Source organism: Oncorhynchus keta, chromosome 18 (assembly GCF_023373465.1).
Source record: "Oncorhynchus keta strain PuntledgeMale-10-30-2019 chromosome 18, Oket_V2, whole genome shotgun sequence".
NCBI classification, from domain to species: domain Eukaryota; kingdom Metazoa; phylum Chordata; class Actinopteri; order Salmoniformes; family Salmonidae; genus Oncorhynchus; species Oncorhynchus keta.
The window spans coordinates 5,099,812-5,116,825 of NC_068438.1; the positions used below are offsets into that span (position 1 = coordinate 5,099,812).

The window sequence follows — 17,014 nt, forward strand, 5'->3', positions numbered from 1 at the left end:
CAGTCTTGATATGTTCGTCAAAAGAAAGATTAGGGTACAGAGTAACGCCGAGGTCCTAAACAGTTTTATTTGAGACGACAGTACAACCATCAAGATTAATTGTCAGATTCAACAGAATATCTCTTTGTTTCTTGGGTCCTAAAACAAGCATCTCTGTTTTGTCTGAGTTTAAAAGTAAAAAGTTTGCAGCCATCCACTTCCTTATGTTTGAAACACAGGCTTCGAGGGCAATTTTGAGGCTTCACCATGTTTCATTGAAATGTACAGCTGTGTGTCATCCGCATAGCAGTGAAAGTTAACATTATGTTTTCGAATGACATCCCCAAGAGGTAAAAATATATAGTGAAAACAATAGTGGTCCTAAAACGGAACCTTGAGGAACACTGAAATTTACAGTTGATTTGTCAGAGGACAAACCATTCACAAAGACAAACATATCTTTCCGACAGATAAGATCTAAACCAGGCCAGAACTTGTCTGTGTAGACCAATTTGGGTTTCCAATCTCTCCAAAAGAATGTGGTGATCGATGGTATCAAAAGCAGCACTAAGGTCTAGGAGCATGAGGACACATGCAGAGCCTCGGTCTGACGCCATTAAAAGGTCATTTACCACCTTCACAAGTGCAGTCTCAGTGCTATGATGGGGTCTAAAACCAGACTGAAGTATTTTGTATACATTGTTTGTCTTCAGGAAGGCAGTGAGTTGCTGCGCAACAGCTTTTTCTAAAGTTTTTGAGAGGAATGGAAGATTCGATATCGGCCGATTCGTTTTAAAATATTTTGTGGGTCAAAGTTTGGCTTTTTCAAGAGAGGCTTTATTACTGCCACTTTTAGTGAGTTTGGTACACATCCGGTGGATAGAGAGCCATTTATTATGTTCAACATAGGAGGGCCAAGCACAGGAAGCAGCTCTTTCAGTAGTTTAGTTGGAATAGGGTCCAGTATGCAGCTTGAAGGTTTAGAGGCCATGATTATTTTCATCATTGTGTCAAGAGATCTAGTACTAAAACACTTGAGTGTCTCTTGATCCTAGGTCCTGGCAGAGTTGTGCAGACTCAGGACAGCTAAGCTTTGAAGGAATACGCAGATTTAAAGAGGAGTCCGTAATTTGCTTTCTAATGATCATGATCTTTTCCTCAAAGAAGTTCATGAATTTATTACTGCTGAAGTGAAAGCCATCCTCACTTGGGGAATGCTGCTTTTTTGTTAGCTTTGCGACAGTATCAAAAATACATTTCGGATTGGTCTTATTTTCCTCAATTAAGTTGGAAAAATAGGATGATCGAGCAGCAGTAAGGGCTCTTCGATACTGCATGGTACTGTCTTTCCAAGCTAGTCAGAAGACTTCCAGTTTGGTGTGGCGCCATTTCCGTTCCAATTTTCTGGAAGCTTGCTTCAGAGTTTGGGTATTTTCTGTATACCAGGGAGCTAGTTTCTTATGAGAAATGGTTTTAGTTTTTAGGGGTGCAACTGCATCTAGGGTATTGTGCAAGGTTAAATTGAGTTCCTCAGTTAGGTGGTTAACTGATTTTTGTCCTCTGACATCCTTGGGTAGGCAGAGGGAGTCTGGAAGGGCATCAAGGAATCTTTGTGTTGTCTGAGAATTTATAGCACGACATTTGATGCTCCTTGGTTGTGGTCTGAGCAGATTATTTGTTGCGATTGCAAACGTAATAAAATTGCACAGATGCGGTCTCAATGGGGATAGCTGAGCTGACTACACGGACTGTGCTAGTGGCAGACTCTAACAAGCTGGCAGGCTGGCTAACAGCCTGCTGCCTGGCCTGCACCCTATTTCATTGTGGAGTTAGAGCCCTGTCTATGTTGGTAGATAAGATGAGAGCACCCCTCCAGCTAGGATGGAGTCCGTCACTCCTCAGCAGGCCAGGCTTGGTCCTATTTGTGGGTGAGTCCCAGAAAGAGGACCAATTGGCTACAAATTCTATCTTTTGGGAGGGGCAGAAAAGAGTTTAACCAGCGACTGAGTTGTGAGACTGCTGTAGAGCTCATCACTCCCCCTAACTGGGAGGGGGCCGGAGACAATTACTCGATGCCGACACATCTTTTTAGCTGATTTACACGCTGAAGCTATGTTGCGCTTGGTGACCTCTCACTGTTTCATCCGAACATCGTTGGTGCCGACAGGGATAACAATATCTCTATACTCTCTACACTCGCCAGTTATAGCTTTAGCCAGCACCATCTTCAAATTGGCCTTAACGCTTTCTCTCAGAAAACCGTAAATGGGAAGGGAGAATGGAGCAGCCAGCTGCAGGTCAGAGGTCAGCGATGTATCGGCTCATCCCTGTGGTAACGGCGAGGATCTATGCTCAATTGTCGAGGCAGCGCTGGATTGAGGTGGCATATGTATCTGCGGGTTAACTAGCGCATGCAGAATAAGAAAAGGTCTGCATCCCAAGTGACACCATTTTCCCTATATAGTGCAATACTTTTGGCGATTGGGCGCTGGTCGAAAGTAGTTCACTATATGGGGGGGTAGTGTGCCATTTTGAACGCAGAAAGAAATGCCATGCCGGGGTTAGCAAAACACCCAGCAGCCCACTCACTGAGGTTGCATTTACTCAGAAACATACTCTCTTTCTCTCCCTCTCTCTCCGGCTAATGATGTCCTTGGGTTTTTCAGAGGAAAAGGAATGGACATAAATAATAAATGGATGTATTTGTGAGTTGGTGTAGTTTGTCAAATATTTCTAACTTGAACTTTTGTTGGGTGCTGTATCTGTGTACACTGGTTTTGAGTTAGAGCAGATGACACATACAGACAGAGGAGAGGAGTATAGACAAGCCTATTTTTATTTTATTTAACTCGGCAAGTCCATTAAGAACAAGTTTTTATTTACAATGACGGCCTACCCCGGCCAAACCCGGGCGGCGCTGTGCCAATTGTGCGCCGCCCTGTGGGACTCCCATTCTCGCCCGGATATGATGCAGCCTGGATTCGAACCAGGGACTGCAGTGACGCCCCTTGCACTGAAATGCAGTGCCCTAGACCGCTGCGCCACTCGGGAGCCCATATGCACTTGTGAGGATCCGAGAGGATTCTAAACAATGTTTTAATAGCACCACCTTGCCCTCTGATAGGAGTGTGTCGACGAAGCAGTGTGTCTACTCCACTGTCCACTAGGCTGGTCTCTGTATCAGTCAACATACAGGCAATGCATTTAAGGGTTAGGGCTCCCTTGCCTCTCCTTGTAGCATTGGTGCCATGCCCAGTGGCACAGAGAAATACATAGCAAGAGTCCTACCCTAGTCAGAGATATGAGGAAAGAAATCACACACACACACACTGTAAACTCATAAGCTACAATATCACTCTCAGATTGACAGTAACTCATTGTTTTATAGAATGTTTCACTTAATGGTGACCACATACACACACACACACAATGACTGAGCGCAGGTGTGCTTCACCGAGGGCACTTTGCCACCTACAGAGCAATGCCCTCACACGAGCCTCGCCAAGAACCAGGCTTCCCTAAAACTGGAAGCCTGGGGGAGCTCATGGTGAAAAAAAAACCTGCTAAATGAGGTGGACACCCGGTGTAAATCAGTGATGCCGCACGGCATATCAAATGCCTTGCTTGGGCAGAACTCGATGTGTTTACTAGATAAGTGTTGTAGATTCAACAGTGCGCGAGGGTGGCTAGGAAACCGTTCATACCATTTTTGCAATACAAAATTCTCCAGACCTCTAAGGGAGGCGTGATAGCGAAGTGATTTTGGCAGTATGGCAATGCAAGACTACCCTCACAGCAACAATGTTTGTGCACGCTCGCTTATGTGTGTGAAGGTGACTCCAATTTACGCTTTCTGTTTGCCATCACAGCCCACTCTGTTAGCTAGGGGCGGTAATGCCCACAGGACTTCCCCTTCTTGAAATGTGGGCACTCATTGGGTGGGCACTCATTGGCATAATTTTCCAGTGGAAAATAAATTAAGATAAATTAAGTCCATTTTTTTGTTGATGCATTTAAAAAAAAAAGTGTAAAGGAGGGATAAGAAAATTGATTAGTAAGACAGGCTGAGTTTTTCCAGGGTTGCGACGAGGGGAAGCGGCGCAGGACTGATTTCCAGCGGGGCAGATAGAATGCCTCACTCGCTCTAAGGCTTAGCTGGAAAGCCATTCACAAAAAATATTCTTTCTCTTCTCGCTTTTACAGTTGAGTGTGAGAAATGCCCCCACACACACACTCAACTCACACAATTTGTCAGTGTGTCTGTATCCTCACTCCTCACTGTCTTTTCGAGCTCATCTTAAGTCTGTCCTCTCCTCTCTCTCCCCACCCTTCCCTTCCCCACCCTTCCTCTGTGCTGGCATTGTGGAGTGAGAGGAGAGGGAGAATCTGGTTGGAGGCAGCTGTGACGACGCTGCTGCCGCCACACTCGCGCTCTCTTGTGCATGTCAATTTCTCCGGCCCCAAGAGCCTCGCACAATCCCTCACTGTGCTATCCCGTAAATCACGTGCTTTTCTTTCCCACTTTCTCCCCCCCTGCCGCCGCTGCGCTCGCCCGTCTGCCCCACCTCGCTGCTCATGTGCCCAGGGGCGACTGGAATCAGAAAAATGTACCAGGCATGTCGTGGCCTCACCTCCCTCCAACCACCCCTCCCTTTTGCCCATCAAACCCCAGCTTGCACATCCAGGGCCTTGGCTAGCATGTGTAGCATGATGAGGGTCTGGTCCCTCCTGGCGCTCTCTCTCTCTCTCAGCTTCCACCATGAAGCTCAGCCCCTGGCTTCTATCTATGTTGTGGCGTGGAAATTACGAAGCCATGTTAACATGACATGTTCGCTATCGGTGGCTAAAGTTAGCTGATATGTGTAGTGGCTATTTAAAGGCAACCGATCCATGGGTTAGTTTTCTCCTGGCCCATAAGACTACTTTCAGGGTGAGGAACCATCTAACCTGAAGTTGTACAATACTCTCTCTGTTCCTCTTCTGTAGACGGAACCTGACCAAGTTGTCGCTGATCTTCAGTCACATGCTGGCCGAGCTCAAAGCCATCTTCCCCAACGGCCTGTTCCAGGGGGATAACTTCCGAATCACCAAGGCTGATGCCGCCGAGTTCTGGAGAAGATCGTTTGGGGACAAGTGAGTCCACCTCTGCTCTCTGCAAAAAGTAGACATTTGCTGCAAGCTCGCTAGTCACGGTGGAAGTATTGACATCTAAGTGGTAAGACTGGATATATTTATGCACCACATGATGGAAACAGCAAGAAAGAAATGGCTTCGACCTTTTCAAGCTTTGTGAGGTAGACTAGATAAGCAGATAGGAAGTAGTTACTTGAGTAGATTTTTTTGTTTACTATGCTTGTTTTATTAGTCACATTTTTGTCAGTTACCGTAAACACCCAGAACCAGGAAAAGGAACTGGCCAAATTAAGCCAACAAGATTTCATATGGCCTGACAAATGTGTCCATAAAAAGAACAGAATCAGGCCATGGCTTAATGTCATTTCTGACCCCTGCCCTGAACACTATTATTGCACTGTAGCAAATGGCATTTTTGGAACGTCCATATTAAGGGTCAAATCAGAAGTGGGATCGGACATTGTAAGTGCAATAACAGGGAAGGCTTAAACTGCATCAATGTTGCTTGTTCGGCTCAATGGGTATAGTATAGTGAACATGTTGTCCTGATGTGTTTTCAGGACTATAGTGCCTTGGAAGGTGTTCCGGCAGGCACTGCATGAGTTCCACCCCATCAGCTCGGGCCTGGAAGCCATGGCCCTCAAGTCCACCATCGACCTCGCCTGCAACGACTACATCTCCGTCTTCGAGTTTGATATCTTCACCAGGCTCTTCCAGGTCGGGCCTACACTCACATGCACACACACATGGACGCACGCAAACACACACGTACATGAGCTTGGATTAGAGGTCGACCGATTATGATTTTTCAACGCCGGTACCGATTATTGGAGGACAAAAAAAAAAAAAAAAAAAACTATGCCGATTAATCGGCCGATTTAATAAAACAGACTAAGTAAAAAAATGTATTTGTAATAATGACAATTACAACAATACTGAATGAACACTTATTTTAATTTAATATAATACTTAATCAATTTAGCCTCAAATAATGAAACATGTTCAATTTGGTTTAAATAATGCAAAAACAAAGTGTTGGTGAAGATAGTAAAAGTGCAATATGTTCCATGTAAGACAGCTAAAGTTTAAGTTCCTTGCTCAGAACATGAGAACATATGAAAGCTGGTGGTTCCTTTTAACATGAGTCTTCAATATTTCCAGGTAAGAAGTTTTAGGTTGTAGTTATTATAGGAATTATAGGACTATTTCTCTCTCTACGATTTGTATTTCATATACAGTGCCTTGCGAAAGTATTCGGCCCCCTTGAACTTTGCGACCTTCTGCCACATTTCAGGCTTCAAACATAAAGATATAAAACTGTATTTTTTTGTGAAGAATCAACAACAAGTGGGACACAATCATGAAGTGGAACGACATTTATTGGATATTTCAAACTTTTTTAACAAATCAAAAACGGAAAAATTGGGCGTGCAAAATTATTCAGCCCCTTTACTTTCAGTGCAGCAAACTCTCTCCAGAAGTTCAGTGAGGATCTCTGAATGATCCAATGTTGACCTAAATGACTAATGATGATAAATACAATCCACCTGTGTGTAATCAAGTCTCCGTATAAATGCACCTGCACTTTGATAGTCTCAGAGGTCCGTTAAAAGCGCAGAGAGCATCATGAAGAACAAGGAACACACCAGGCAAGTCCGAGATACTGTTGTGAAGAAGTTTAAAGCCGGATTTGGATACAAAAAGATTTCCCAAGCTTTAAACATCCCAAGGAGCACTGTGCAAGCGATAATATTGAAATGGAAGGAGTATCAGACCACTGCAAATCTACCAAGACCTGGCCGTCCCTCTAAACTTGCAGCTCATACAAGGAGAAGACTGATCAGAGATGCAGCCAAGAGGCCCATGATCACTCTGGATGAACTGCAGAGATCTACAACTGAGGTGGGAGACTCTGTCCATAGGACAACAATCAGTCGTATATTGCACAAATCTGGCCTTTATGGAAGAGTGGCAAGAAGAAAGCCATTTCTTAAAGATATCCATAAAAAGTGTCGTTTAAAGTTTGCCACAAGCCACCTGGGAGACACACCAAACATGTGGAAGAAGGTGCTCTGATCAGATGAAACCAAAATTGAACTTTTTGGCAACAATGCAAAACGTTATGTTTGGCGTAAAAGCAACACAGCTCATCACCCTGAACACACCAACCCCACTGTCAAACATGGTGGTGGCAGCATCATGGTTTGGGCCTGCATTTCTTCAGCAGGGACAGGGAAGATGGTTAAAATTGATGGGGAGATGGATGGAGCCAAATACAGGACCATTCTGGAAGAAGACCTGAGACTGGGACTGAGATTTGTCTTCCAAGAAGACAATGATCCAAAACATAAAGCAAAATCTACAATGGAATGGTTCAAAAATAAACATATCCAGGTGTTAGAATGGCCAAGTCAAAGTCCAGACCTGAATCCAATCGCCAAATGTCAGTCTCTCGATGTGCAAAACTAATAGAGACATACCCCAAGCGACTTACAGCTGTAATTGCAGCAAAAGGTGGCGCTACAAAGTATTAACTTAAGGGGGCTGAATAATTTTGCACGCCCAATTTTTCAGTTTTTGATTTGTTAAAAAAGTTTGAAATATCCAATAAATGTCGTTCCCCTTCATGATTGTGTCCCACTTGTTGATTCTTCACAAAAAAATACAGATTTATATCTTTGTTTGAAGCCTGAAATGTGGCAAAAGGTCGCAAAGTTCAAGGGGGCCGAATACTTTCGCAAGGCACTGTACCTTTTGAATATTAGATGTTCTTATAGGCACTTTAGTATTGCCAGTGTAACAGTATAGCTTCTGTCCCTCTCCTCGCTCCTACCTGGGCTCGAACCAGGAACACATCGACAACAGCCACCCTCGAAGCAGCGTTACCCATGCAGAGCAAGGGGAACAACTACTCCAAGTCTCAGAGCGAGTGACGTTTGAAATGCTATTAGTGCGAACCATCGGTTACACCAGCCTAATCTCGGGAGTTGATTGGCTTGAAGTCATAAACAGCTCAATGCTGGACGTATTGAGAAGAGCTGCTGGCAAAATGCACGAAAGTGCTGTTTGAATGAATGCTTACGAGCCTGCTGCTGCCTACCACCGCTCAGTCAGACTGCTCTATCAAATATCAAATCATAGACTTAATTATAACATAATAACACACAGAAATACGAGCCTTTGGTCATTAATATGGTCGAATCCGGATAACATCATCTCGAAAACAAAATGTTTATTCTTTCAGATGAAATACAGAACGGTTCCGTATTTCACTAACAGGTGGCATCCATAAGTCTAAATATTGCTGTTACATTGCACGACCTTCAATGTTATGTCATAATTGTGTAAAATTCTGGCAAATTAGTTCGCAACGAGCCAGGCGGCCCAAACTGTTGCATATACTCTGACTCTGCGTACAATGAATGCAAGAGAAGTGACATTTTCAGCTGGTTAATATTGCCTGCTAACCTGAATTTCTTTTAGCTAAATATGCAGGTTTAAAAATACATCTGTGTATTGATTTTAAGAAAGGCATTGATGTTTATGGTTAGGTACACGTTGGAGCAACAACAGTCCTTTTTCGCGAATGCGCACCGCATCGATTATATGCAATGCAGGACACTCTAGATAAACTAGTAATATCATCAACCATGTGTAGTTAACTAGTGATTATGATTGATTGATTTTATTTTTATTCGAGAATTTTACCCCCCTTTTCTCCCCAATTTCGTGGTATCCAATTGTTAGTAGTTACTATCTTGTCTCATCGCTACAACTCCTGTACTGACTCGGCTCTCGACCTTAGTCTCTCCCATGCGTCCTCCGAAACGCAACCCAACCAAGCCGCACTGCTTCTTAACACAGCGAGCATCCAACCCGGAAGCCAGCTGCACCAATGTGTCGGAGGAAACACAGTGCACCTGAGACAAGGATATCCCTACCGGCCAAACCCTCTATAACCCGGACGATGCTTGGCCAATTGTGCCTCGCCCCCAGTCGTGGCCGGTTGCGACAGAGCCTTAGCCCACTGCGCCACCTGGGAGGCCCTCCTTGATTGTTTTTTATAAGATAAGTTTAATGCTAGTCAGCAACTTCCCTTGGCTTCTTACTGCATTTGCGTAACATGCCGGCTCCTTGTGGAGTGCAAGTAGGTGGTTAGAGCGTTGGACTAGGTTGCAAGCTTGAATCCCCAAGCTGACAAGGTACAAAACCTGTCGTTCTGCCCCTGAACAGGCAGTTAACCCACTGTTCCTAGGCCGCCATTGAAAATAAGAATTTGTTCTTAACTGACTTGCCTAGTTAAATAAAGGTGTAAAAAAAAAAAAAAAAAAAAAAATTATCCAAATCGGTGTCCAAAAATACAGATTTCCGATTGTTATGAAAGCGTGAAATCGGCCCTAATTAATCGGCCACTCCGATTAATCGGTCGACCTCTGGCTTGGATGCATGGTCACACGCATGCATGGTCGCAAACACCCACAATCACACACAGCCCCATTTGTGCTACACACCACTGCGACACCGTACACAATATCTCTTGAGCGATAAGTTGAGAAAAGGGTCTAACAATGCTCATTACCATAGCCACACTTTCTAACTACACATGAGTTTGCCAAAGCAAGACTATTGTGGCCATTTCTGCTGTGTGTTATTGGGTGGCAGTTGTCTGCATCCCTGCCTGCTGAGACAGGGAGCCAGTGGTTGGAGTTGAGTTGAGTGGCTGCTTCACGTGTGTCCAGGCTGAAGAGGCCTCTTGCCGCCCCTTGTTGTTGGCATAATGCAGGCTCCAACTCTTCTTTACAGAAGTGGTTCTCAACTGGTTTTGCTTTGGGACCCATGTTGAACCAGGTTGTCTAAGTCGCGATCCAATATTCGCATTGTGATTTTATTTATTTTAGCCAAAATGCAATCTGGAAAACTGTTTTTATTCTATATTGATAGTAAATGTGCCAATTATATGACAAGGGAACAACAGTCCCATCTTTTCCATTTTCAATAATTCAATTTTGCCCATATTCTGGTTTGAGACTATAAAATCAACCAAATACTCTAAATGAATAATTCTATATTGAAAATACTATGATTGAAGAAAAGTAATTTGGAGGTTAAATGATTTAAATGTAAAGGTTCTTTGTTATTTCTACACACCTTCTCCCTGGTCTTAGTCATTTCAATTCAGACTGGCGTATATATTTAGAGAACACTCACAACCCATTCAAACCTGGGTCGCGACCCACCAGTTTTGAATCGTTGCTTTGCAGGGAGTCAGGAGACTGGATGAAATTAAGTGCCTTGGAGAGGAGTGGTATTTTTGGGCTAATTCTATCAAGTCGTTAAGTGGCCACTGTACAGAGAACAGAGAGTGCTTACTGGGCCTGCTGATCAACTGTGAGGCACAAACTGTACCACAACATATTCATCCTGTCACAAAGGACCTCGGAATCTGACACTTCAGATTCTATTCTAGTTGCATTGAAGATTAAGTTTAAGCCTAGTCTTGGACTGGTTTCAATATAGATGAATCTGTGTCCGGGACCCCGACCCCCCCGCTGCTCTTCTTCACACACGTCATGTTTAGTGCTGCTAAAGGACCAACAACCAACTAAGTAATTGTCTCACTATAGTTAGCTCTATGATGCACAAAGCACAGGGTTGTATTCATTAGGACACGCACTGAGAAATATTGTAAAACATTTCGCCAGGGAAAATGGAAATGAGGTGTTTCTTATTGTACAAGTCCAAGTAGTTGCTCCTTGTTTCAGTCCATTTTCTTCTGTTTGGTGCCTAATGAATGTGACCCATGCCACTTACATAGCAATTTCAAAACCTAAAAGCGAAGGATTATATAAATGTTCCCCATTTAATCATCTGTTTCTTCTTGTCGTTTCTAAGGGACACCTAATATTTGATTTGATGGTTTCTTTATTTCATTAGGCCGTAGCTAGCTCCCTGTGATTGTGAGTAGATTGGATGCGGTTCAACCGAGATGGCTGGCTGGCTGCGAGTCATGCTGAACAGCTGAATACAGGCTCTTTATTTGGGTTTTTAGAAGCGCCCTAGAAATAGCCGCTGCGTGTTTGCCGACAGCAGCTCATGTTCTTTTGAAGCCCCTGGACATCAAGGTCATGCTTCTCATCAGCATGTGAATCAACCTGTATGATGGATAGATGGCTGAAGGAGACACTGCAGTAGGATGGAAGCATCATTTCCAGTTAGTAACACAAGACAGGGTGGTCTGTTTAGAAGTAGTGCACTATATGGAATTGGGGTGCCATTTGTGACGTATCCATTTGCTACTGGCTGCCTTCCTTTATACAATAGCCAAACTGACAATAAACATGCTGGTATTAGTAAATGTATAATTAGGACTGCTGTCTGCCATGGATGTCTTATCTATAACTATGGCCCCTGTGCTATCTGATGGTTACCTGACTTTGATTAATGTGATGACTGTTATTTATAGAATCAACTAACTTATGTTTAATTGTTACCAGATTGAATTAATCACGTAACAACTAACTCATTTGGAATTTCAGGCACCACGGAAGTTGTTGTTTAACGAGTTACCATCTCCCGAATTAAACTCATTCCTAAACTAACTCAATGTCTGTTGTGTGGATCGAGCATTCATTTGAAAGTGTAACAAAATTTCAGTGAGACAACTCAAAGGCGAATTCCATTCACGCCAAGATAATGGCATTCATTGCCCTTGACAATCAACCGTTCTGTCGTTTCAGATGTTTCCCTACCGGAGTTAGCTTGTGTAGCTTCACAACATACATACTATGGAACGCCATTTGGGTCTTTGTGTGTGAAAAAAGATACAGTAGCACTTTAGCGTGGTACCTAGCTAGCACCAATACATCCAACCTGAAAACAATGACCAGTAGAACCTAAAGTCAATTTCATTATTCTTAGCAATGATTTAGGAATCCATGTGAGTAAGTATTAGCTAGGTTGCCACTTGTTGTTCGCCTATTGAAATTGAACTTCAGTTCATGAAAATAAATAGCTAGTCAGCAACTTAACCCTGTTGCCCAAAGCTAACGTTATTAAGCAGCCAGCTAGCTTCATCTGGCTAGTGAGGCTCAACCGCACCAGGTTATGTGTTGTGACGCTAGCCACAATAAGCATTAGGCACAATAACGGAATTTGCGGTTTGCCTTCAAAAATAAAAGTATGTCATTGACAGTAATGCAAATGTATACAAAAAGTAGAATTATGCCATAGATTTATTTTGAAGGCTAACCGCAAATGCCGTTATTGTGACTAATGCTTATTGTGGCTAGCTTCACATAGATGGGTCCGACAACCATTAATCAAATAAGAACTGTCTTATAAATTAGGGTTATTTTAAATGACACCTAGCTATATAGTTGGCTAGCTAACTATAGCTACTGAAGTAGTTGTTGTGTAATTTAACACATCAAATAACACTATTTGACATGTATCTTTTTTGACACGCAAAGACCCAAACGGCGTTCCATAGAAATTCTGATTGAGATTGAAACGACTGAACAAATTAATAACGAAACAGCACAGCTGTAAGTGAAAGAAATAGGTTATGATTGTTTTACTAGTAATGGGGACATGTGTAAATGCCAACAAAATGATGTGTGCGTTATTTAACTAGGCAAGTCTTATGGCTGAGCCAGTGAAAGTGCAGGGCGCCAAATTCAAACAACAGAAATCTTTAAATTAAAATTCCTCAAACATACAAGTATTTTACACCATTTTAAAGATGAACTTGTTAACCCCACCACAGTGTCCGATTTCAAAAAGGCTTTACGACGTAAGCACACCATCTGATTATGTTAGGTCAGTACCTAGTCACAGAAAAACACCGCCATTTTTCCAGCCAAAGAGAGGAGTCACAAAAAGCAGAAATAAGATAAAATGAATCACTAACCTTTGATGATCTTCATCAGATGACACTCATAGGACTTCATGTTACACAATAGATGTATGTTTTGTTCGATAAAGTTCATATTTATAGCCAAAAAATCTCAGTTTACATTGGCACGTTACGTTCAGTCATGTTTTGCTTCCAAAACATTCGGTGATTTTGCAGAGAGCCTCGTCAATTTACAGAAATACTCAAAGTAAACATTGATGAAAGATACAAGGGTTATGCATGGAACTCTCAGTTTTTTGGCTGCCATATGAGTTCTGTTATACTCACAGACATCATTCAAACAGTTTTAGAAACTTTAGTGTTTCCTATCCAAATCTACTAAAAATATGCATATCTTAGCTTCTGGGCCTGAGTAGCAGGCAGTTTACCTTATTCATCCAAGCTACTCAATACGGCCCCCCAAGCAATAAGAAGTTAAAAATAATTCTTATTTACAATGACTGCACAGATGATGCTGGGCCAATTATGCGCCGCACTATGGGAATCCTAATCACAGCCAGATGTGATACAGCCTAGATTCGAACCAGGGACTGGAGTGATGCCTCTTGCATTGAGATGGAGTGCCTTTGACCTCTTTGTGTCTGTGTTAACTATTTAACTGTACTAGAATGCTTAAAAGGCCGCTAAAATTGTAAATATCGGGCAGCGTTTCTTTTGGCAAGTAAAATATTGGATATCGGTATCGGCCAAAAAAATGTAATATCGGTGCATCACTAACATAAGATATATCGATAACTGTCATTTATTAATCATTACCTCATATCAGTCTCATTCTGAACATCGCAGACTTCTTGAATCGGCAAGAACCCCAGCCTTTTCTGATTTGTAACGGTTCTGTTTAGGTGAAGGAGAGTAGGACCAAAATGCAGCGTGTAGATTGCGATCCATGTTTAATGAACAAACGTAAACACGAATCAAAACAAACACTACAAAACAATAAACGTAACGAAAACCGAAACAGCCTAATACTGGTGCACATACACACAGACCAAGGACATCAAGACACTAAGGACAATCACCCACAAAACCCAACACAAAACAGGCTACCTAAATATGGTTCCCAATCAGAGACAATGACTAACACCTGCCTCTGATTGAGAACCATATCAGGCCAAACATAGAAATAGACAAACCAGACACACAACATAGAATGCCCACCCAGCTCACGTCCTGACCAACACTAAAACAAGGAAAACACGTACGAACGATGGTCAGACCGTGACATGATTATTCAGTTCTACACAAATTTATGTAATCATTTATTTACTAACTAAATAATTACACAGAATACACATACACACTTACATGAGACAAAAGTCCCTTGTGGACTGACAAGATCTGGCGGCTTGTTACACAATGGAGAGGGGGTGGGGAAAGCGAGAGATAAAGGGACGTTTATCATGGATACATTCTATAACTATTCTCACATTAATCATATACCTTGCACATGAACCACCGTCCGTCTGGGTAAGAAGTGCAATGTACAGTTGAAGTCAGAAGTGTACATACACCTTAGCCAAATACATTTAAACTCAGTTTTTCATCATTCCTGACATTTAATCCTAGTAAATATTCCCTGTTTTAGGTCAGGTAGGATCACCACTTTATTTTAAGAATGTGAAATGTCAGAATAATAGTAGAGAGAATGATTTACATACTCACAATTAGTATTTGGTAGCATTGCCTTTAAATTGTTGAATTTGGGTCAAATGTTTCCGGTAGCCTTCCACAAGATCCCCACAATAAGTTGGGTGAATTTTGACCCATTCCTTGTGACAGAGCTGGTGTAACTGAGTCCTTGCTCGCACACACTTTTTAAGTTCTGCCCACAAATATTATATAGGATTGAGGTCAGGGCTTTGTGATGGCCACTCCAATACCTTGATTTTGTTGTCTTTAAGACATTTTGCCACAACTTTTGAATTATGCTTGGGGTCATTGTCCATTTGGAAGATCCATTCGCAACCAAGCTTTAACTTCCTGATGTAACGGCGTTCGTCTGTTGAATGAAGAAAGTCGGACCGAAATGCAGCGTGTAGGTTACTCATGACTTTAATGAACAGAATAGCGGTACATGAAATAACTGAAATACAAAAACAACAGAACGGAACGTGAAACTAATTACAGCCTATCTGGTGACTACAACACAGAGACAGGAACAAACACCCACAAAATACAAAGCGAAACTGAGGCTGCCTAAATACGGTTCCCAATCGGAGACAATGATAAGCACCTGACTCTAATTGAGAATCGCCTCAGGCAGCCAAGCCTATACCACACCCCTAATCAGCCGCGATCCCAAATAATACAAACCCCAATACGAATACAACATATAAACCCATGTCACACCCTGGCCTACCCAAACATATAACAAAAACACAAAATACAATGACCAAGGCGTGACACCTGACTGATGTCTTGAGATCTTGCTTAAATATATCCACAATGTTTACCCTCATGATGCCATCTATTTTGTGAGTGCACCAGTCCCTCCTGCAGCAAAGCATCCCCACAACATGATGCTGCCACCCCTGTGATTCACGGTTGGGATGGTGTTCTTCGGCTTGCAAGCCTCCCCCTTTTTCCTCCAAACACAACAATGGTCATTATGGCCAAACAGTTCTATTTTTGTTTCATCAGACCAGAGGACATTTCTCCATAAAGTATGATCTTTGTCCCCATGTGCAGTTGCAAACCGTAGTCTGGCTTTTTTATGGCGGTTTTGGAGCAGTGGTTTCTTCCTTGCTGAGCGGCCTTTCAGGTTATGCCGATATAGGACTCGTTTTACTATGGATATAGATACTTTTGTACCGGTTTCCTCCAGCATCTTCACAGGGGTCTTTGCTGTTGTTTTGTGAATGATTTGCTCGATGGGTGTAAGGCTCTGGTTGTCCACCAGAGGTCACAATGTCCTTAGTTGTATGTGGCTTCAATGATTCACAATTGATTTTCAGAGGTGAGCTTCTCAAGACTTTTCTTCCTCGGGTAGATCGTCAAAGTTCTAGACCCCTTTACATGCATAGCTGCAGACTGTCAATGTTTTGGTCTAGTGAGGTTACCTTCTTCACGTCGTGTTGAGTTTGAGTTTCAACCATTTGTAACTTTTAGCTCATGTTTCACGTTTGCTGGTCCGGGAGTTATTTCTTAGCGAGTCCATTTTAGCACTCTGGTCAAGGTTGGTCAAGGTTGGTTCCATCTCACTGACACGCTCTTCTGATCTTATTTGGGGCGTGACTTAGTTTTCATGTCCCATGCACATTAACTATGATCTCGTTAGAAAACTAAAATCACATTCCTATCTTCACAAAAATAGTTTCCATGTTCTTCATATTGTATTAACATCATATTGGATGGAAACTTGGTGGTTTCCTTCCTAAGTTACAGTATTTGGTTCATACAGTTAATAACGTCACAAAATGAATAGCAATATGACATGATTATTCTTTAGATCCCCACTGACCAATCTTAACATTCCAATCTTAGAAATATTGTTCCAAAGTTCACTCTTTGGGTGTTTATAGTTTCGGCTGCAAAAGTCTTCATTAGGGACCAAGGCATTCCTTTAGTAATACTAAAGAGCAAGAGAGGGTTCTCTGCTGCGTAAGATTTACGATTGGTGTGAGGTGTCATAAAACCTGCCCAGCCCTCTACTCTCCTATGGGAGGGTGGGGGTCTGGCTTAGAGGTCGACCGATTTTGATTTTTCAACCTCGATACCGATTATTGGAGGGCCAAAAAGGGCCGTTACCAATTAATCGGACAATTTAAATAAATAAATAAAAGATAATAACAATTACAACAATACTGAATGAACACTTACTTTAACTTAATATAATACATCAATTAAATCAATTTAGCCTCAAATAAATAATGAAACATGTTCAATTTGGTTTAAATAATGCAAAAACAAAGTGTTGGAGAAGAAAGTAAAAGTGCAATATGTGCCATGTAAGACAGCTAAAGTTTCCTTGCTCAGAACATTAGAACA

The 17,014-nt window shown here is 42.3% G+C and overlaps 1 protein-coding gene across 1 annotated transcript in view; it reads left to right on the forward strand.

Moving 5' to 3' along the window:
* The window catches only part of cbl (Cbl proto-oncogene, E3 ubiquitin protein ligase), a 53,144-nt gene that overhangs the window by 23,801 nt on the left and 12,329 nt on the right, over positions 1-17,014 (forward strand). Inside the window, exons 3-4 of the mRNA XM_052467213.1 lie at positions 4,966-5,112; positions 5,673-5,829. Coding sequence (XP_052323173.1) covers positions 4,966-5,112; positions 5,673-5,829 — 304 coding nt within the window. The remainder of the gene's footprint in view (positions 1-4,965; positions 5,113-5,672; positions 5,830-17,014) is intronic.